General features: G+C 40.9%; 1 protein-coding gene across 1 annotated transcript; it reads right to left on the bottom strand.

Annotated features, from left to right (window-relative positions):
• Positions 1-3499: 3499 nt before the first annotated feature.
• LOC145861439 (serine protease FAM111A-like) lies at positions 3500-22409 on the bottom strand. Its single transcript, XM_082964280.1, has 5 exons — positions 22114-22409; positions 11303-11331; positions 9620-9663; positions 7331-7393; positions 3500-6177 (listed from the first exon to the last, which is right to left on the bottom strand). The coding sequence occupies exons 3-5, from the start codon at positions 9656-9658 to the stop codon at positions 4198-4200; spliced, it is 2082 nt and encodes a 693-aa protein (XP_082820406.1). The 5' UTR covers positions 9659-9663; positions 11303-11331; positions 22114-22409; the 3' UTR covers positions 3500-4197.
• Positions 22410-22613: the final 204 nt, after the last annotated feature.

The raw sequence follows: 22613 nt of genomic DNA, 5'->3' as shown, positions 1-22613 counted from the left end.
GTTCTGGTAGGTTGAGATGGCTGCATGCGCTGAGCAGCCATCAGCCCCCACCTCCAGTCGAGCCAGCTGGATCAGCATCTGGACATGGAAGGGGTCATGTCCATGATCTGGTTGATCCAGAGAGGACGAGTCTTCATGTGGCCATCTTCCAGCATGGAGTTCTTCAGTTGCGTCAATGGAAACACAACGTTTGCATCTCTTCATCTTTTCCACATCATGTTCATCTTCCGTCTCTTCAGGCCTTCCTCCATGACATCATCTTCAGGCCTTCCTCTATGACATCGTCTTCAGGCCTTCCTCCATGACATCGTGTTCAGGCCTTCCTCCATGACATCGTGTTCAGGCATTCCTCCATGACATCGTCTTCAGGCCTTCCTCCATGACATCATCTTCAGGCCTTCCTCTATGACATCGTCTTCAGGCCTTCCTCCATGACATCATCTTCAGGCCTTCCTCCATGACATCGTGTTCAGGCCTTCCTCCATGACATCGTGTTCAGGCATTCCTCCATGACATCGTCTTCAGTCCTTCCTCCATGACATCATCTTCAGGCCTTCCTCTATGACATCGTCTTCAGGCCTTCCTCCATGACATCGTGTTCAGGCCTTCCTCTATGACATCGTCTTCAGGCATTCCTCCATGACATTTACATTTACATTTTAGTCATTTAGCAGACGCTCTTATCCAGAGCGACTTACAGTAGTGAATGCATACATTTCATACAATTTCATACATTTTTTTTCTGTGCTGGCCCCCCGTGGGAATCGAACCCACAACCCTGGTGTTGCAAACACCATGCTCTACCAACTGAGCTACAGCTACATGACATCGTGTTCAGGCCTTCCTCCATGACATCGTGTTCAGGCCTTCCTCCACGACATCGTGTTCAGGCCTTCCTCCACGACATCGTCTTCAGGCCTTCCTCCATGACATCGTTTTCAGGCCTTCCTCCATGACATCGTGTTCAGGCCTTCCTCCACGACATCGTCTTCAGTCCTTCCTCCATGACATCGTCTTCAGGCCTTCCTCCACGACATCGTGTTCAGGCCTTCCTCCACGACATCGTCTTCAGTCCTTCCTCCACGACATCGTCTTCAGGCCTTCCTCCATGACATCGTGTTCAGGCCTTTCTCTATGACATCGTCTTCAGGCCTTCCTCCATGACATCGTCTTCAGGCCTTCCTCTATGACATCATCTTCAGGCCTTCCTCTATGACATCGTCTTCAGGCCTTCCTCTATGACATCGTCTTCAGGCCTTCCTCCATGACATCGTCTTCAGGCCTTCCTCCACGACATCGTCTTCAGGCCTTCCTCTATGACATCGTCTTCAGGCCTTCCTCTATGACATCGTCTTCAGGCCTTCCTCCATGACATCGCTCACAGAGGACGCCTCATCTGCAAACACACGGTTCAGAACGTCTTCCATGCTCTCTTGAGAGGTCAGGGTCTTGAAGGCAAACGTGATTATATCTATCAGTATAGATATTGCTAAAGCCCCGAAGCCTGCTACCTCTGGTACAGTAGTGTTTGCTCTCTAGGTCCTCAGTCCAAGCTGGTATGTAGCTGCATTAATCCAGTTTCTGCTCATGGGACTGCTCGTTCACATTATCCAGTTTTGGCTTAAGAATGTCAGGAAAGTATTGTCAATAGAAACACAGACAGTAGAAACCCAGACAGTAGAAACCCAGACAGTAGAAACCCAGACAGTAGAAACACAGACAGTAGAAACCCAGGCAGTAGAAACTCAGGCAGTAGAAACACAGACAGTAGAAACCCAGACAGTAGAAACACAGGCAGTAGAAACACAGGCAGTAGAAACCCAGGCAGTAGAAACACAGGCAGTAGAAACACAGACAGTAGAAACACAGACAGTAGAAACACAGGCAGTAGAAACACAGACAGTAGAAACACAGGCAGTAGAAACACAGACAGAAGACAGTAGAAACACAGACAGTAGAAACACAGACAGTAGAAACACAGACAGTAGAAACCCAGACAGTAGAAACCCAGTCAGTAGAAACACATGCAGTAGAAACACAGACAGTAGAAACACAGACAGTAGAAACACAGACAGAAGACAGTAGAAACACAGACAGTAGAAACACAGACAGTAGAAACCTAGGCAGTAGGACAAAACACATCATATTCTTCAGCGTTCAGACACCTGTTACACAGACAACCGTGGGACTGGAACCAGCAGCCATGAGAACTGCATGTGGCTACGTACCAAATGACACCCCTATACCCTATATAGTGCACTACCTTGGGTCCTGGTCAAAAGTGCACTATAAAGGGGATAGGGTGCAATTTCAGATGGAAGCCAGTAATTTAGGGCTGTGCAGCCCTTATGGTTAGCAAAAATGTATGACATAAGTCAAAATGATAAATCCAGATGTCATTGAGATTCATGCAGCACCTCTTTTGGTGGTGTTCTTAAAATCAAAGAGATTTCACTGAATTTAACCTAGTTATTCATTTAAAAAAGGGAAAGAATTAGGACTTGATGGTTGTTGAACTGCCTACCAATCATTTCCTGTTCTGTTCTAGTCTAAAACGTTACATAATATCTGTATGTATCATTATTTATTGTACTTTTCTGCTTATTTATCACTTCACTGAAAGTATTGATTATGTAATAGACATGTACCACTGTCTCACCCTACACTGTTTAGTGCCAAAGAAAGGGTTGCCTCTTCTGCTGTAGTTGAGGGCTAAATCACCATGGAGATATTTCTATATAAATCACAAGCTCTACAGCCAGGACATTAGACCAAATGCAGGATGACAATATTACTGTCGACTCTAAATGGATTCATGTTATTTCTCCTCAAGTTCCATGGTCTCTGCCCGTTTAATGATCAGACACCATTGTGTGGTCACAGTCATGTGATCAGACACACCATTGTGTGGTCACAGTCATGTGATCAGACACACCATTGTGTGGTCACAGTCATGTGATCAAACACACCATTGTGTGGTCAAAGTCATGTGATCAAACACACCACTGTGTGGTCACAGTCATGTGATCAGACACCATAGTGTGGTCACAGTCATGTGATCAGACACACCATTGTGTGGTCACAGTCATGTGATCAAACACACCATTGTGTGATCACAGTCATGTGATCAGACACACCATTGTGTGGTCACAGTCATGTGATCAGACACACCATTGTGTGGTCACAGTCATGTGATCAAACACACCATTGTGTGGTCACAGTCATGTGATCAAACACACCATTGTGTGGTCAAAGTCATGTGATCAGACACACCATTGTGTGGTCACAGTCATGTGATCAGACACACCATTGTGTGGTCACAGTCATGTGATCAGACACACTATTGTGTGGTCACAGTCATGTGATCAGACACACCATTGTGTGGTCACAGTCATGTGATCAGACACACCATTGTTTGGTCCACTTGCAATAAGAAGCAATAAGCAAGCTGTAATTGCCAACACATTTATTGATTAGTCTGTCATTAGTTTTATGCATGGTTGTTTTCATTTCATGAGTTATAACAATTTCAACATCATACAGAATTCCAATATAAAGACAATTACCACCTTCTACAAAGAAATTATGAAGACATTCTCAGAAGAGTACAAAAGTATCGTCAAAATGAAAAAGTATTGAGCTATTATCTTTAAAAAAAAGTGTGACAAGTGAAACCAAAGACAAGTGACCAAAACTCAAAGTAACAAAAATGTAGAACACAATAATACATTTTTTTAATTATATTTTGACAGTTGCATCTACAAAGTTCCCTCTATCTATTTATTGAACCTTTTCCCAAAGTCTCAGAAAAATACAGAAAATACAAAGGACATCATAAGGTACCAGACAATTACAGCAAACAGCTGTATGTGTTACGTGTGTGTGTTACGTGTGTTACGTGTGTTATGTGTGTGTTACGTGTGTTACGTGTGTTACGTGTGTGTTGTGTGTGTTGTGTGTGTTGTGTGTGTTGCGTGTGTTGCGTGTGTTGCGTGTGTTGCGTGTGTTACGTGTGTTGCGTGTGTTGTGTGTGTTACGTGTGTTGTGTGTGTTGTGTGTGTTGTGTGTGTTGCGTGTGTTGCGTGTGTTGCGTGTTACGTGTGTTGCGTGTGTTACGTGTGTTGTGTGTGTTACGTGTTGTGTGTCCACCTTGCAACCAGGCACCGACATCTGACTGCCACTGTGGGTAGAGTTAAGTCACTGGGGTAACTTGACAAGATCGTTTTTCAACATGAACTCTTTCAAAGCTTCATTTCCTGCTATTTCAATCTTTTCCAGTACCTCCTTTTCTGAAATGATCCATGTTCTAAGATGTTCTTTAATTCTTAGATGGTTCTCATTTTCCTCAACTGCATCCCAGACTGCTGTCAAGGCTGCACTGAATGAGGGCTTCCATTCATTTACCAGGTGTCTGATAAAATTGTAAATGAAATCATGCAAATGGGGGCATGTCAAGGCTTCTCTGGTGAACTTGGTCAGTATTTCAACATTGTTTCTGTCCTTCATCTTGATCAGAAAGTCCTCCAGTATGGTGAGGAGAGGGATGGCATACTCAATCACACTCTTCACTCCTTCATCTTCGTAGGGAAACCCTCCAGTGTGCATGGCTATCACCTGGCAGGATTCATCAAAGACTGGGGAGCCAGAAGCTCCATGGAAGAGGCAGGTGTCATAGGTCACTTCAGTGTTGTCTGGATTCATGAGCATGTCATACTTCACTTTATTCTCTTCTATGGATGTATTGATCAGCATATCCATTCTGACATTATTCCCAATCTCTCTTTGGAAAGCCTCACCTCTTCTTTCTCTCTCAATAATGGTGGTGGGGTCTGTTCTTTTCACTCCTCCACCTGGGTGTCCAATGAGACAGACTCCACCTTTCTTTGGATCTGGGCTATATCTACGGAGAAGACCGTTGGAGGTATCAACGTCCTGAAGCTCTAGTACAGCAAAGTCCACATGTCGATTGTAGTGGTCAGATCCCCATTGAAAGTCAATGATCTCTGATTTCACCTCTATCACCTTCAGATCTGACCCATTGGGATTTTCTTTGTTGAATGTGGCAGTTACTTTGGCTAAGATATTCTGGTAATTTCCATCAACATACGAGATGCCATCGTTAATAAACAAATGTGCATTTGTCAGAATGTAATGATCAAACAGCAGGAAGCCAGTGCCTTGCCCGACCCCCTCGACATCGATCATACAGACTGAGTCACTCAGTCTCATCAGCTTCTTTACTGTGTAGACTTCAGAGAACCCCTGGGTGCTCTTTCCAAATTCCCCGCTTAAATGACTTAGCACCCCAGAATATTTCTTCTTTTTGTACCTCTTCTTCATCTGTTTCACCAAATCAGCAAACTGGTGGCGAAGAATCTTCAAAATCTCAGCAGAATCTGGCACTGTGACTAGCTGTTTTTTGGGGGGTTCCCCTGCAGCTGATGTTTCAGTGCTTGTGTTAGACATGGGGAGTTGTATGGAGTTAGTCTCATCTTCTTTCTGAAGGTTAGAACCAGCTTGTGGAGGGGCAGTTGCAGCCTGTGTTGGGTTTTTCTCTTCCAGGATCATTTTGAAGGTTTGTTTATCCAGACAGTCAACTAGTACATTCATCTCAACACAATTCGCTGGATCTGAGTCTGATTCAACGAGAATGCAAGTTTTAGTGAACACATTGTCATGGAAGCGTCCATCTCTTGTTAGTGCTGTCTCCACTGTCTCTCCACAGATGCCGTAGATGCAAAGAGGGCTAAAAGGTTCAAGTTCTTTGTTTTTGAGCAGTTGCTTGGTTTTGGTTTTCTTACCACCTTTAGATTCAATGTAAAAAATGACGTATTGCTTATTTCCTGTATAAATCTGTGTGGGTTCAGTTGTGGCCTCTCCACTATCATTCGAAATGGTTGATATGGTGAGTATTTGACCATTCTCAAGCAGATGACAAGGGAAGTGTGTTGCTATTGGTTTCTTTCCTTTCGTTGTTTGTATAACAAGGTCTTGTCTTTGCATTGTCTTCTCTTGTTGTCTTGTCTTCATCTTCTGTTTCTCAGTCATTTCCTTTAGTTCACAGAATTTGGAACTTGTTTCAAGAGCCTGTAACACGCTGCAAGGGCTTTTACAGGTGATTTTATTCTGGTCTTCTTTAACAGGGAATTTGAAGGAAAAGTAGTGAAGATGTCCCTTCTGTGAGGAAATCAGTGAAAATGACATTAATATGAATACACATACACTGCCTTCAGAAAGTATTCAGACCCCTTGACTTTTTCCACATTTTGTTACGTTTCAGCCTTATTCTAAAATTGATTAAATAAAAAAGATCCTCAGCAATCTACACACAATACCCCATAATGATGAAGCAAAAACAGGTGCAGAAATGTTTGCAAATTTATTGAGAAAAAAATTACTGAAATACCTTATTTACATAAGTATTCAGACCCTTTGGTATGAGACTGTAAATTGAGCCAGAATTGTGTCGAAGCACAGATATTAGGAAGGGTACCAAAACATTTCTGCAGCATTGAAGGTCCCCAAGAACACAGTGGCCTCCATCATTCTTAAATTGAAGAAGTTTGGAACCACCAAGACTCTTCATAGTGCTGGCTGCCCAGCCAAACTGAGCAATCGGTGGAGAAGGGCCTTGGTCAGGGAGGTAACAAAGAACACTGTGAACTGTGGGACCTTAGATAGACTTGTTTTTCTTTCTAAATTTTGTCCAAACAATTTAATTGGCCACATGTGGACTCCAATGAAGTTGTAGTGATCTCAAGGATAATCAAAGGAAATTGGATGCACTTGAGCTCAGTTTGGAGTGTCATAGCAAAGGAGTATGAATACTTACAGTATGTAAATAAGATATTTCTGTATTATATTTTCAATAGATTTGTAAACATAACAAAAAAACATGTTTTCACTTTGTCATTATGGGGTATTGTGTTAAGATGGGCAAGAAAAAAACATGTTTTCACTTTGTCATTATGGGGTATTGTGTTAAGATGGGCAAGAAAAAAACAACAACAATTTAATCCATTTTGAATTTAGGCCTGTAACACAACAAAATGTGGAATAAGTCAAGGGATATGAAGACTTTCTGAAAGCTCTGTATATGTTTCCAGCTCATTCATAGCAATATAGCATGAGCTTTTATAATATATTACATTTAGCAGAACCTTTTATCCACAAAAGATACATTTCTCATTTTAAAAATACATGTATAAAGCTGTCAAAAATGATCTATTATCTTTTCCTTATATTATTAGCTGAAAACAAAACATAATATTGATCAAACCAATACTTCATGGTAGAAAACAAATGAATGTGTTATAAACATTATACTGACCATGCTATCATTAGGCTCAGTTATCTTCATCTTTGTAGCCATTTGATCTGACAGTGAATCACCCTGGAAGAGAAAAATAACAGGAGATTGAAGGTTCTAAAGAAAATACAATATGGACTTTCAGAATATCATGATAATATGGATACACATACACTACATGACCAAAAGTATCTGGACACCCCTTCAACATACACTATATAAACAGCAGTATGTGGACACACCTTCAACATACACTATATATACAGCAGTATGTGGACACACCTTCAACATACACTATATATACAGCAGTATGTGGACACCCCTTCAACATACACTATATATACAGCAGTATCTGGACACCCCTTCAACATACACTATATATACAGCAGTATGTGGATACCCCTTCAACATACACTATATATACAGCAGTATGTGGATACCCCTTCAACATACACTATATATACAGCAGTATGTGGACACCCCTTCAACATACACTATATATACAGCAGTATGTGGACACCCCTTCAACATACACTATATATACAGCAGTATGTGGACACCCCTTCAACATACACTATATATACAGCAGTATGAGGACACCCCTTCAACATACACTATATATACAGCAGTATGTGGACAACCCTTCAAATTAGTGGATTTGGCTATTTCAGCCACACCTGTTAATGACAGGTGTATAAAATTCCGCACACAGCCATGCAATCTCCATAGACAAAGATTGATAGTAGAATGGCTCAGTGACTTTCAACGTGGCACCGTCATAGGATGCCACCTTTCCAACAAGTTAGTTGGTCAAAATTTGCCCTGGTTAACTGTTAGTGCTGTTATGGTGTAAAGTGGAAACATCTAGGAGCAACAACGGCTCAGCTGCGAAGTGGTAGGCCACACAAGCTCACAGAACAGGACCGGCGAGTTCTGAAGCACGTAAAAATCGATGGGTTGGAACACTCACTACAGAGTTCCAAACTACCTCTGTAAGCAACATCAGCACAAGAACTGTTCCTCAAGAGCTTCGGGAAATGGGTTTCCATGGCAGAGCAGCTGCACAAAAGCCTAAGTAGTGTATGTGTATCCTAATGATAGCAATGCCAAGCGTTGGCAGGAGTTGCGTAAAGATCGATGCCATTGGACTCTGGAGCAGTGGAAACGCATTCTCGGGAGTGATGTATCACGCTTCACCATCTGGCAGTCTGAAGGACAAATCTGGGTTTGGCAGATGCCAGGAGAACTCTACCTGCCTGAATGCATAGTGCCAACTGTAAAGTTTGGTGGAGGAGCAATAATGGTCTGGGGCTGTTTTTAATAGTTTGGGTTAGGCCCCTTAGTTCCAGTGAAGGGAAATCTTAACGCTACAGCATACAAAGACATGTTGTGCTTCCAACTTTGTGGCAACAGTTTGGGGAAGGCCCTTTCCTGTTTCAGCATGACAATGCCCCTGTGCACAAAGTGGAGTCCATACAGAAATGGTTTGTCAAGATCGGTGTGGAAGAACTTGACTGGCCTGCACAGAGCCCTGACCTCAACCAAATCGAACACATTTTGGGATGAATTGGAACAGACTGCAAGCCAGGCCTAGTCACCCAACATCAGCGCCCGACCTCACTAATGCTCTTGTGGCTGAATGGAAGCAAGTCCCCCTGCAGCAATGTTCCAACATCTAGTGGAAAGCCTTAACAGAAGAGTGGAGGCTGTTATAGCAGCAAAGGGGGGACCAACTCCATATTAATGCCCATGATTTTGGAATGAGATGTTGGACGAGCAGGTGTCCACATACTTTTGGTCATGTTTGGGGTGGCAGGTAGTCTAGTGGTTAGAGCGTTGGGCCAGTAACTGAAAGTTGCTGGATCGACTCCCCGAGCTGACAAGGTAAAAATCTGTCGTTCTGCCCCTGTGCAAGGCAGTTAACCCACTGTTCCCCGGTAGGCCGTCATTGTAAATAAGAATGTTCTGAACTGACTTGCCTAGTTAAATAAGGGTATAAAAATGTGTTGTTCCAAGTACATTCTCTAATAATTATAATTCGTATTAGGCATCCTGAACAACAACTTAGATTTTTGAACAAAAAAGTAAATAGGATGTTTTTTTGTTGTTTTATTTTACCTTTATTTAACTAGGCAAGTCAGTTAAGAACAAATTCTTATTTACAATGACTGCCCATTTTACACAAATACATGTACCACAATGGAGCCCTTTGTCAGTTTACAATAAAGAAAACTGAATTGCAGAGCAGCTTACATAAGATAACGAACGTGAACATAATTAAAAGGGAAAGACATTAACTTATTAACTTACATTGCTATCAAGAGGCTCAGATTTCACCGTGGCTGCCATTGGACCTGTGAAATCATTATTCAAAAAACATGATTTAATCTTTTATGGATGACAATAACAGGTAGATTGATGGGATTGATGGGGCGGCAGGTAGCCTAGTGGTTAAAGCATTGTATTAGTAACCGAAAGGTTGCTAGATCGAATCCCCGAGCTGACAAGGTACAAATCTGTTGTTCTGTCCCTGAACAAGGCAGTTAACCCACTGTTCCTAGGCCGTCATTGAAAATAAGAATTTGTTCTTAACTGACTTGCCTAGTAAAAAACTACAAGATAAACCAGTACTGGTCTTCGGCTTGTGAAATAGACACTCCACAGGTGGTTCACAACAAGCATATTGCCAGCTCCAATGGCATTCAATGAGTTAAGTTGAATCACTCCAACTAGTAGCAAAGTAAGTTGTGATTGTGTAGTATCCTACAGCTATGGCACCCATTTACATGTTTATTTATTCTCCAAAAAGAAGTGACTGGCACACACAAGTGAAACAATTCATTCAAGAAATGAATTGATTGATAAACAGAGGTCTGTGATGGCTGTTAGTGGGACTAGCATCAACACAATGCCAAAGACTTGAGACTTTGCTTTCTTCAAACTTCTAATTCTGATTCTGGTGTTTCTTCACTAAATTCAAGCTCAACTTTTGTTGTTAGTAACTACAGCTATCATTGGTAACTCTCTAGGATAGTCTGCAGATGCTCAACAACAGACCGCTAATGTACTGCTGTTGTGTTCCCCTGATGTACAGACCACTGATGTTCTACTGTTGTGTTCCCCTGATGTACAGACCACTGATGTTCTACTGTTGTGTTCCCCTGATGTACAGACCACTGATGTTCTACTGTTGTGTTCTCCTGATGTACAGACCACTGATGTTCTACTGTTGTGTTCCCCTGATGTACAGACCACTGATGTTCTACTGTTGTGTTCCCCTGATGTACAGACCACTGATGTTCTACTGTTGTGTTCCCCTGATGTACAGACCACTGATGTTCTACTGTTGTGTTCCCCTGATGTACAGACACTGATGTTCTACTGTTGTGGTTTATGATGATGATACTGTCTTGGTGTTTAAAGAAGAGGAAGCCCAGTGATCGGTTAAGAGACATCTTTTCAACCTAAAATGTGTATTTTTAACGTCTTGTGCTCATACTGAGGACTCCTTTGACTTTGTGCTCTTGTTTCTGAACCGAAACGGTGGTCAGGATGGTGGATCAGGCTAGCAACAAATTAGGAGTGTTTCAATGAATTGAATATAATTTAATGGACTCAAATAAACAAAGTTTACAGTGTGATCAAAAAGAAACACAATCACATATCAATTATAACATGGGTTCTCACTATAAGAGTAGACTAGTTTTCACTTGTCATGATAGATCAAATGTGATTTGAAGGGGGACCACATTTTGGATACGGATTCTCTTCCCCTTTGTTTCAGAACATTTTGTGAAATACCATTTCCTCCCTGTACATGCATCAACTTAATACAACTTGTAATTGTATAAAGACATGAACACTAACACTTCTCATTGGATTTGTATAATAGAAACCTCACAGCCTACGATAACAATCCTACTGCCAGTGAGAATGTAGAGCCTGTTTGATAATGTTCTATTCAAAGTATTATGCAAATGTTTAGTAACCTACCTCTGTTACTGCGTTGGTTGATCTGAGATCTGTGTTGAAAGAGGAAGTTGTGTCAGTGATCATTGCTTTTATACCTGTACTACTTGCATATGTAGGTTCTTATTTTTCAGAGTAAATGACTCACGGACACTAGAGAAGCTTTAACCAAGTTTAATTCTTCCCAAAGGTTCTGTACAGCTGTAATCAGACTACCCAACATGTATCCCATCCAGATATTTATATCCCACTTAAGACAGTCCCTGTCTCCAATCCTTACAGTTTATTCCCAACAGGAAGAAGGTAACCAGATACTAAACCCTGATTACTCCCTTAAGGGGAACTGACCTCACCCCTCACACCTCACCTTCTGACCTCAACCCCTCCTTCACCTACTCCACAGATATCTGTCTTCCCTGTGTCAACACGTCGCTCTCCTCTCCTCCATCAAACACATTCCAAAGCCTTCTGGCTTTCTACAGAGAACCCTTAACTTTCTCCTTTGATTCTATGCTTCTTCTCTATCATTTATTTAATATCTCAATGTTCAAAATGTCGAACCCAACAGTATGTTTTATACCTGTACAATGATGAATATTAATAGACACACCCTGTTGAAAGGTACTGGCTACACCAGGTGTTTACCCAATGGACGGGCTCAAAGGAAAGCCATTCAACAGAATCCATGGAGCTGGTTCAAGATTATGATGATGATATTGTCTTGGTGTTTGAGGAAGAGAAATACCAGCAAAATATGGTTGAAAGATGTCTCGTCTTTCAACATATTTTAAGTCAATCACTGCCCTGAGGCATTGAGATAAGAGAGAATACAGTAGACGGCACGCGTCAAACGTTTGATTTATGACTCTATGTCCGGATGACTTGTGCATGCCCATATTTGGGCATCCGGTCAAGACATCCTGGCGGGAAGTTATCACGTGGTTATGCCCATATAAGGGCATCCTGTTCCTGTTGTCACGTGTTAGAGTGTGTTAATTTATGCATATATTGCATCTATTCCTTTGAAGTTGTCATAATGATTGATGTGTAGGTACCTCGTTGAACTGGTGGGGGGGTTGTATTTGAACATTTCAAAGAGGATGGACCCACACCCCCTATTTTATTGTCTTTAGGGCTGTTGTCTATGAAACAGGAATGTCCTGGGGGTATTGTAGGGGGCAGACGGATTATAAATAAGACCCAGAACAACACGTGCGGCCATGATAAACCACTAAAGAAATTAAACATGGATTTTGTGATCAGTGGCAAAGCAGTGATGACCGTAACAACGGGAGCAGGACCTCGGTTGAAACATAGAGAAAGGTCCGAGTATAAAGCAACAATATACGATGCGCCAAAAAAGCGTTTTCTAAATATGTATAGAACCCAAATACCGCCCGCAACTGCCCTGAAAGATCAAGTGATGATGTCTAATGGACAGCAATGGGGTTATCAGTTTGATTACCCGGCCTGTAGAGTGAAACTATACCGTAGCCAAAGGAGAAGAAAATACAGACCAGACTTTAGGAGTGGACTACGGGCTTGAAGACTGGCAGGTGTTTTGCAAGGTGCTGTGTCCCGAACTGAGGGTTATCACAAAGGGGTATAGCGTGTTCACGGGCTACGAGACCCGTTGGGAAGGTGCCCCTGACTCCTCAGGAAGAGTATTTCACAGGGTGAAAATACAAAGAAAGGACTTCCATGTAGGTGCGTGGAGTTCTATATCAGCAACGAGGAAATCTGCAACCAAAACATTCGTGATGGTGGCCTGACTGGGGATTTTAGGTTGCGCATGCTTATTCCTTTTAAAAGTTGGGATCTAATGGAATTGAAAATGTTAGAGGTGTTGGACGTTCTTTTTGTACAGAGCCAACAGCGGCAGAGCTTTGTTCGGCTAAGGAAGTGCATAATATATGCGAATCCTGAGGATTATGATTCAAATGAACCCCAAGAAGGGTCATCCTCAGAAGGGTCGGCCCCCGAAGGGTCAGCCCCTGAAGAAAACTAAGTACGCGGCTGCGTTAACCACGACCTGATACCAAAGGACTGGTTCAACAATAAAAGGAGTGCCCATAAAGCCTCCAGTTCTTAATTTCAGCATATACCATGGATATTCATACAACATACCAGGACTCCGATACGTCTTGGGTGCCAGACCCTAAGGACTCTATGTCTCGCAGCCCCCCATTCTACTCCCCCCAGGCAAGACCCCCGACATGTACACAGCCTGAGGATGTGTTTGATCGGGTGGTTAGTACTACTTTTGTGGACACCATCAAGGCCTCTGTAGCCGCACCTTTAGACGTGGTGATTGGAGAGTATATAAGAGAAAAATGCATCGGTTGTGAGATCAATCACCCCAGCCAGCATCCGTGTTTATATGAACCCCCAAGGTACTACTTCTTCAACCATTTTGAGGAGCTGATGAAAACACTGTGGACCAGCCGGTTTATACCTCCGCTGGTCAGAGCCCTGGAGTCTATGGGTCTTGTGCCGTCTATTCCCAGAGTTTACGGGGTAACTGAGGCTTTCCTACATGAACTGAAGGAGGCGATCTACAGCCACGAGAAACTCAAAGAAATCCGGCACACCCTGGTGGACGACAACAAATACAGGGAAGCTGTTTTGGCTGATGTGATGACTTTCTGGCTCAATAAACCGCAAGAGACGAGTAACAATACATATTATTTAGATGTAAAGCAATGGGTAACTATATGCATACGATGTTAGAGAATAAATACTTTCTTTTGGGAGAACTTACAAATGTTATGCAGCAAATTATTGAAAATAAAGTGAACAATGTATCATTCTACAAAACCCATAATACCTGGGCTAATGTAGAGCGTGTGCTAAAAATTGAGCAAATCATGAATCATGTACGACATACGGGCGAGAGCCTACAATGGACACAACTGGTATTCCGTCTTGTGGATGATTCTGAAGAACTAGAAACAACCTTGTCTAAGATTTTACTTTATTTGTTTGAAACACCGTTTAATTGTAACATGTATCATATGTGTTGTTTATATACTTATATAGCGGGTGTGTGTTTTAAAAATTCAGAGACACAAGCCTGTAAATCTAAACCAAATATACAGGATGTTGCATGCTTGGATCATTGAGAAAACGGGGACTAGTATCCTGAATTGTCTGTATACGTAATACTTGATGTTTGCATGAAATAAAAAAATGAAATGTTGTCGTTATTTGAAAGGGGCTCATTAACGTTATTGTACCTCAGAGGCAAGAAGGATGGCGGAGCAGATGTTGAAAAACATTTATTATACCCCCTCTAACCCAGGGTCTTATGGGGGTAAGGAGCGGTTACAGAGAGCTATAGCCGAAGAAACAGGTAGCAGGTTTGTCACGCTCGTCGTAATGATGGGACCAAAACGCAGCGGGTGCAGTGCTCATCTTTTTTTATTTTAATAAAACGTGAACACGTAACAAAAATAATAAACGATGAAAACAGTCCTGTAAGGCTACACAGCTATACACAGAACAACTACCCACAAACACAGTGACAAAAACCTCCTACTTAAATATGGCCTCCAATTAGAAGCAACGAAGAACAGCTGCCTCCAATTGAAGGCCAAACCAAAAACCTGAACATAGAAATAGACAACATTACCCAAAAACCCAAGACACAAATCAAACACACCCTCTGCCATGTCCTGACCAACTAATATAACAAAACAACCCCTTACTGGTCAGGACGTGACAGTACCCCCCCCCCCAAAGGTGCAGACACCGAATGCACCTTAACAAAAAGGTAAACAAAAACAATCCCAACCTAAAGGGAGGGAAGGGAGGGTGGCCACCGACGGTTCTAGTGCAACACCCCCCCCCCCCCCTTCCCAAACACTCCCCCCTACAGAGGTGGCTCTGGTTCCGGTCTTAGTCCCCAATCTAACCCGCTCACCCCCGCTGAAGACTCTAGGTCACATACCCCCACTGAAGACTCTGGGTCAAGGGGCAACTCTGTCTGCGCCGGACTGCTGGCGGGCGACTCTGGCTGCGCCGGACTGCTGGCGGGCGACTCTGGCTGCGCCGGACTGCTGGCGGGCGACTCTGGCTGCGCCGGACTGCTGGCGGGCGACTCTGGCTGCGCCGGACTGCTGGCGGGCGACTCTGGCTGCGCCGGACTGCTGGCGGGCGACTCTGGCTGCGCCGGACTGCTGGCGGGCGACTCTGGCTGCGCCGGACTGCTGGCGGGCGACTCTGGCTGCGCCGGACGACTGGAGGTTGTCGCTGGAGACCTAGTGCGCGGAACAGGACGTACTAATGGCAGAGTGCTCACAGCACGCACTGACTGTACCGGGTTATGGAGGCGCACTGGAGGATGAGTGCGGGGAACAGGAACAGTACGTACTGGACTGGGCTGACGCACTGGAGACCTGATGCGTGGGACTGGCTTAGGAGGCGCCAGACTAGTAACACGCACCTCAAGGCTAGTGCGAGGAGCAGGAACAGGACATACTGGACTGACGCACTGGAGGCCTGCTGCGTGGGGCTGGTACTGGAGGTACCACACTAGTAACATGCACCACAGGGCTAGTGCGAGGAGCAGGAACAGGACGTACTGGACTGGGCTGACGCACTGGAGGCCTGATGCGTGTTGCTGGCTTAGGAGGCGCCAGACTAGTAACACGCACCTCAAGGCTAGTGTGAGGAGCAGGAACAGGGTAAACTGGACCCTGGAGATGCACTGGAGGTCTGGAGCATATGGTCTGCACAACCCTTCCTGGCTGAGTGCTCAACATCGCCTGGCCATACTGAGGAGCTTTCACCAATTGCACCGGCCTGTGAATGCGTCTGGGAAATCTGCGCATTTCCGCATAGCTCGGTGCTTTCTCGATCCGTCGCTCCCCGTAATAAGCACGAGGAGTTGGTTCAGGCCTATTTCCTGACTTACTCCAACTCCCCTTGTGAAATTTTTTGGGGGTGCCTCCTCACCTCCCCCTGCTCCCCGGCAGGTTGTTGCAATAGTCCAATAGCTGTTCCCAAGTCCAGTCAATTCTTGCCTCCAATTCCTCCAGCGACCAGGATGCCATCACATCCCGAGCACGCTGCTTACTCCACTCCTGGTGCTGCTCCCTTTCCATGCTGCTTGGTCCGTTGGTGGTGGGTAGTTCTGTCACAATCGTCGTAATGATGGGACCAAAACGCAGCGGGTGCAGTGCTCATCTTCTTTTTTTATTTTAATAAAACGTGAACACGTAACAAAAAATAATAAACACCGACGAAAACAGTCCTGTAAGGCTACACAGCTATACACAGAACAACTACCCACAAACACAGTGACAAAAACCTCCTACTTAAATATGGCCTCCAATTAGAAGCAACGAAGAACAGCTGCCTCCAATTGAAGGCCAAACCAAAAACCTGAACATAGAAATAGACTAAATAGACATTCAAACATAGAAATAGGCAACATAGAACATTACCCAAAAACCCAAGACACATAAATCAAACACACCCTCTGCCACGTCCTGACCAACTAATATAACAAAACAACCCCTTACTGGTCAGGATGTGACAAGGTTAGGCGTTGCTCAAGTGAATGAATGGCTAGCAGAGCAGGATGCTTATACTCTGCATAAACCTGTGCGAAAACAATTTCCAAGAAATATAGTTTTTTCTACTCATCCCTTGTCCCAGTTTCAGGCGGATCTATGTGACATGCAGGCCCTTGCAGATAAAAATGATGGAAATCGCTACATGCTAACGGTTATAGATATTTTCTCTAAAATGGCCTTTGTAAGGGTCTTAAAAAATAAGAGCGGGGCAGAGGTGACCCGGGCCTTTGACTCTATCTTGAAGGAAGGAGTAGGCCCCAAGAAAGTGCAGACTGACGGCGGAAAATCATTTTTTAATAATACTTTTCAGAAATTCACGAAGAAGCACAATATAGTACATTTTTCTACAGGCTCGGATTTGAAAGCTTCAGTTGTTGAACACTTTAACAGAACTCTGAAGGAGCGGATGTGGAGATATTTTACAGCTCACAACACGCATAGATATATCGATATAGTTCCAGATTTAGTAAAGGGTTACAACTACAACTACCATAAGAGTATAACGGATGAAGCCCTCTGAGGTCTCGTCTGAAAACTCTTTTCAAGTCTTTAAAAATCTGTATGGTTTGTTCCCCCTTCGCCGTAAGAAAAAAATAGATTTTAAATTCATAGTGGGGGACTTGGTACGTATATCCAAGTTGAGGGGTGTTTTCAACAAAAAATATGAGCAATGTTACAGCGATGAGTTGTTCACAGTTATCGAATGTCTACCTCGCATACTCCCTGTCTACAAGTTAAAAGATTATGACGGGGAGCTTATAGAGGGATCGTTTTATGAGAAGGAACTACAGAAGGTACAGATGGTTAAAGACCAAGTCTTTCACGTGGAGGAGATTCTGGATCATAAGAGAGCAAAGGGTAAAAAATGGGTGTTGATCCGTTGGAAAAACTGGCCCCAAAAGTTCACCAGTTGGGTTTTAGAGCACAATGTGGTGGAGGCATCGGGGGTTAACTTAAACCCTCATGCATGATAAATACAACGTCATTTGTGTGTACACAGGAGTGCATCATGGAACACAGCGGCTTCTACCTGACCCTCCCCAGTAATGCGTCTGCACATATATATAGTAAGAACCAAAGTTCGAATTATACAACCAATTTTCCAAAGCCTATAGAGTTATCAGAGGCCTGGGAAGTAGGTCTCAGCGAGATTACATACCCCCATAGCTGGTATAATATCAAGGATAAGGACCGGGATTTTTATTGCAAAAGGATATCGGAACCCCCGAAACGTATAAATATTAAAAAAGGGTTCTATAGAACCGTCGACGGGATTGTCTCAGAGTTGAATGAACTTCTAACCCTGAACAATATGGAAATACTCTTGATCTACAACCCTATTCATAAACGTGTACAAATCTCAGGGGATGATGATGGGGGTATAAAGACCAGCGGACAGTTGTGTTCACCTGCACACTGTCATGCCCCACCCTAAACCAACCGGTTTCAGTCTATTCAATTCAAATAGCTTCCATACATCTCATCACAGCACTAAAATAGAGTAATCATGCTAGATCACATTCCTAAGTATGAATCATGAAGTCACCTGAACAGGTTCTAGAAACAGCTTTAGCCCTCAAGACAGTTATAACTAAGACAGTTCTCTGTTAGCATTTTCCATAGGTTTTTTCTTTGTTTCCACCATGCTAATGCTATCGTTCCTGGATCTGCACCACAGACGAAAAACATTCCTTAGCTAAGAATATATCCATGTGCACAGGGGTTAAAACAAGAGTGGGGAACACCCAGTAGGATTCAACATGAATTCATGGACTCAACTAAAAGCCCCCCCAACAGGATTCAACATAAATTCATGGACTCAACTAAAAGCCCGACCCAACAGGATTCAACATGAATTCATGGACTCAACTAAAAGCCCCCCCAACAGGATTCAACATGAATTCATGGACTCAACTAAAAGCCCGACCCAACAGGATTCAACATGAATTCATGGACTCAACTAAAAGCCCGACCCAACAGGATTCAACATAAATTCATGGACTCAACTAAAAGCCCGACCCAACAGGATTCAACATGAATTCATGGACTCAACTAAAAGCCCGACACAACAGGATTCAACATAAATTCATGGACTCAACTAAAAGCCCCCCCAACAGGATTCAACATGAATTCATGGACTCAACTAAACAAAGCTTACAGTTTGAACTAAAAGATACACAACAACATATGAATTATAACATGGGTTCTCTCTTCACAAGTAGATTAGTTTTCACTTGTCATGATTGGTCAAAAGTCATTTAAATGGGGACCACATTTTGTTTAGAACATTTAGTCAAACACACTTTAATCCCTGTACATGTTTCATATTATCATGGTTTAAAATGGTTTAAACACTAACAAGACTGACCTGTACCCTTCCCTTCTCATTGTAATATATATATATATATATATATATATATATATATATATATATATGACATAAACACTAACAAGACTGACCTGTACCCTTCCCTTCTCATTGTAATATATATATATATAAAGACATAAACACTAACAAGACTGACCTGTACCCTTCCCTTCTCATTGTAATATATATATATATATATATATATATATATATATATATATATATATATATATATATAAAGATATAAACACTAACAAGACTGACCTGTATCCTTCCCTTCTCATTGTAATATATATATATATATAAAGACATAAACACTAACAAGACTGACCTGTATCCTTCCCTTCTCATTGTATTATATATATATATATATAAAGATATAAACACTAACAAGACTGACCTGTATCCTTCCCTTCTCATTGTAATATATATATATATAGATATAAACACTAACAAGACTGACCTGTACCCTTCCCTTCTCATTGTAATATATATATATATATATATATATATAAAGATATAAACACTAACAAGACTGACCTGTACCCTTCCCTTCTCATTGTAATATATATATATATATAAAGATATAAACACTAACAAGACTGACCTGTATCCTTCCCTTCTCATTGTAATATATATATATATATAAAGACATAAACACTAACAAGACTGACCTGTACCCTTCCCTTCTCATTGTAATATATATATATATATATATATATATATATATATATATATATATATATATATATATATATATATAAAGACATAAACACTAACAAGACTGACCTGTACCCTTCCCTTCTCATTGTAATATATATATATATAAAGATATAAACACTAACAAGACTGACCTGTATCCTTCCCTTCTCATTGTAATATATATATATATATATATAAAGATATAAACACTAACAAGACTGACCTGTACCCTTCCCTTCTCATTGTAATATATATATATATATATATATATATATATATATATATATATATATATATATATATATATATAGATATAAACACTAACAAGACTGACCTGTACCCTTCCCTTCTCATTGTAATATATATATATATATATATATAAAGACATAAACACTAACAAGACTGACCTGTATCCTTCCCTTCTCATTGTAATATATATATATATATATAAAGATATAAACACTAACAAGACTGACCTGTACCCTTCCCTTCTCATTGTAATATATATATATATAAAGACATAAACATTAACAAGACTGACCTGTACCCTTCCCTTCTCATTGTAATATATATATATATATATATATATATATATATATATATATATATAAAGACATAAACACTAACAAGACTGACCTGTACCCTTCCGTTCTCATTGTAATATATATATATATATATATATATAAAGACATAAACACTAACAAGACTGACCTGTACCCTTCCGTTCTCATTGTAATATATATATATATATATATATAAAGATATAAACACTAACAAGACTGACCTGTATCCTTCCCTTCTCATTGTAATATATATATATATATAAAGACATAAACATTAACAAGACTGACCTGTACCCTTCCCTTCTCATTGTAATATATATATATATATATATATATATATATAAAGACATAAACACTAACAAGACTGACCTGTACCCTTCCGTTCTCATTGTAATATATATATATATATATATATATATATATATATATATATATAAAGACATAAACACTAACAAGACTGACCTGTACCCTTCCGTTCTCATTGTAATATATATATATATATATATATATATAAAGACATAAACACTAACAAGACTGACCTGTACCCTTCCGTTCTCATTGTAATATATATATATATATATATAAAGATATAAACACTAACAAGACTGACCTGTACCCTTCCCTTCTCATTGTAATATATATATATATATATATATATATATATAAAGACATAAACACTAACAAGACTGACCTGTACCCTTCCGTTCTCATTGTAATATATATATATATATATATATATATATATATATATATATATATAAAGACATAAACACTAACAAGACTGACCTGTACCCTTCCGTTCTCATTGTAATATATATATATATATATATATATATAAAGACATAAACACTAACAAGACTGACCTGTACCCTTCCGTTCTCATTGTAATATATATATATATATATATAAAGATATAAACACTAACAAGACTGACCTGTACCCTTCCCTTCTCATTGTAATATATATATATATATAAAGATATAAACACTAACAAGACTGACCTGTACCCTTCCCTTCTCATTGTAATATATATATATATATATATATATATATAAAGACATAAACACTAACAAGACTGACCTGTACCCTTCCCTTCTCATTGTAATATATATATATATAAAGACATAAACACTAACAAGACTGACCTGTATCCTTCCCTTCTCATTGTAATATATATATATATAAAGACATAAACACTAACAAGACTGACCTGTACCCTTCCCTTCTCATTGTAATATATATATATATATAAAGATATAAACACTAACAAGACTGACCTGTACCCTTCCCTTCTCATTGTAATATATATATATATATATATATATAAAGACATAAACACTAACAAGACTGACCTGTACCCTTCCCTTCTCATTGTAATATATATATATATAAAGACATAAACACTAACAAGACTGACCTGTATCCTTCCCTTCTCATTGTAATATATATATATATATATAAAGACATAAACACTAACAAGACTGACCTGTACCCTTCCCTTCTCATTGGATTTGAATAATAGAAACCTCACAGCCTACAATAACAATCCTACTGCCAGTGAGAATGTAGAGCCTGTTTGATAATGTTCTATTCAAAGTATTATATAAATGTTTAGTAACCTACCTGTGTTACTGCGTTGGTTGATCTGAGATCTGTGTTGAAAGAGGAAGTTGTGTCAGTGATCATCGCTTTTATACTTGCGTAAGTACATACGTATGTTTTATACCTGTACAATGATGAATATTAATAGACACACCCTGTGGAAAGGTACTGGTTAAACCAGGTGTTTACCCAATGGACGGGCTCAAAGGAAAGCCATTCAACAGAATCGATTATGATGATGGTATTGTCTTGGTGTTTGAGGAAGAGAAATACCAGCAAAATATGGTTGAAAGATGTCTTGTTTTTCAATGTCTTTTAAGCCTTTTCAACCAACAATATATTTTCAACGTCTTGTGCTCATAGGAAGGACTCCTGTTGACCTTTACATTTAAATATAATTTACTTGATTGATTAATGAATTGCTCTTGTCATCGTTCCTCGCCACCATCTGTTGGTGGCAAGTGACGCACCTTCTCAAGTTCCCGAGTGGCGCATCAATCTAAGGCACTGCATTTCAGTGC

This window comes from Salmo salar, chromosome 17 (genome assembly GCF_965601325.2).
Source record: "Salmo salar chromosome 17, fSalSal1, whole genome shotgun sequence".
Taxonomy (NCBI): domain Eukaryota; kingdom Metazoa; phylum Chordata; class Actinopteri; order Salmoniformes; family Salmonidae; genus Salmo; species Salmo salar.
This window is presented reverse-complemented; position numbering and strand designations above follow the sequence as displayed.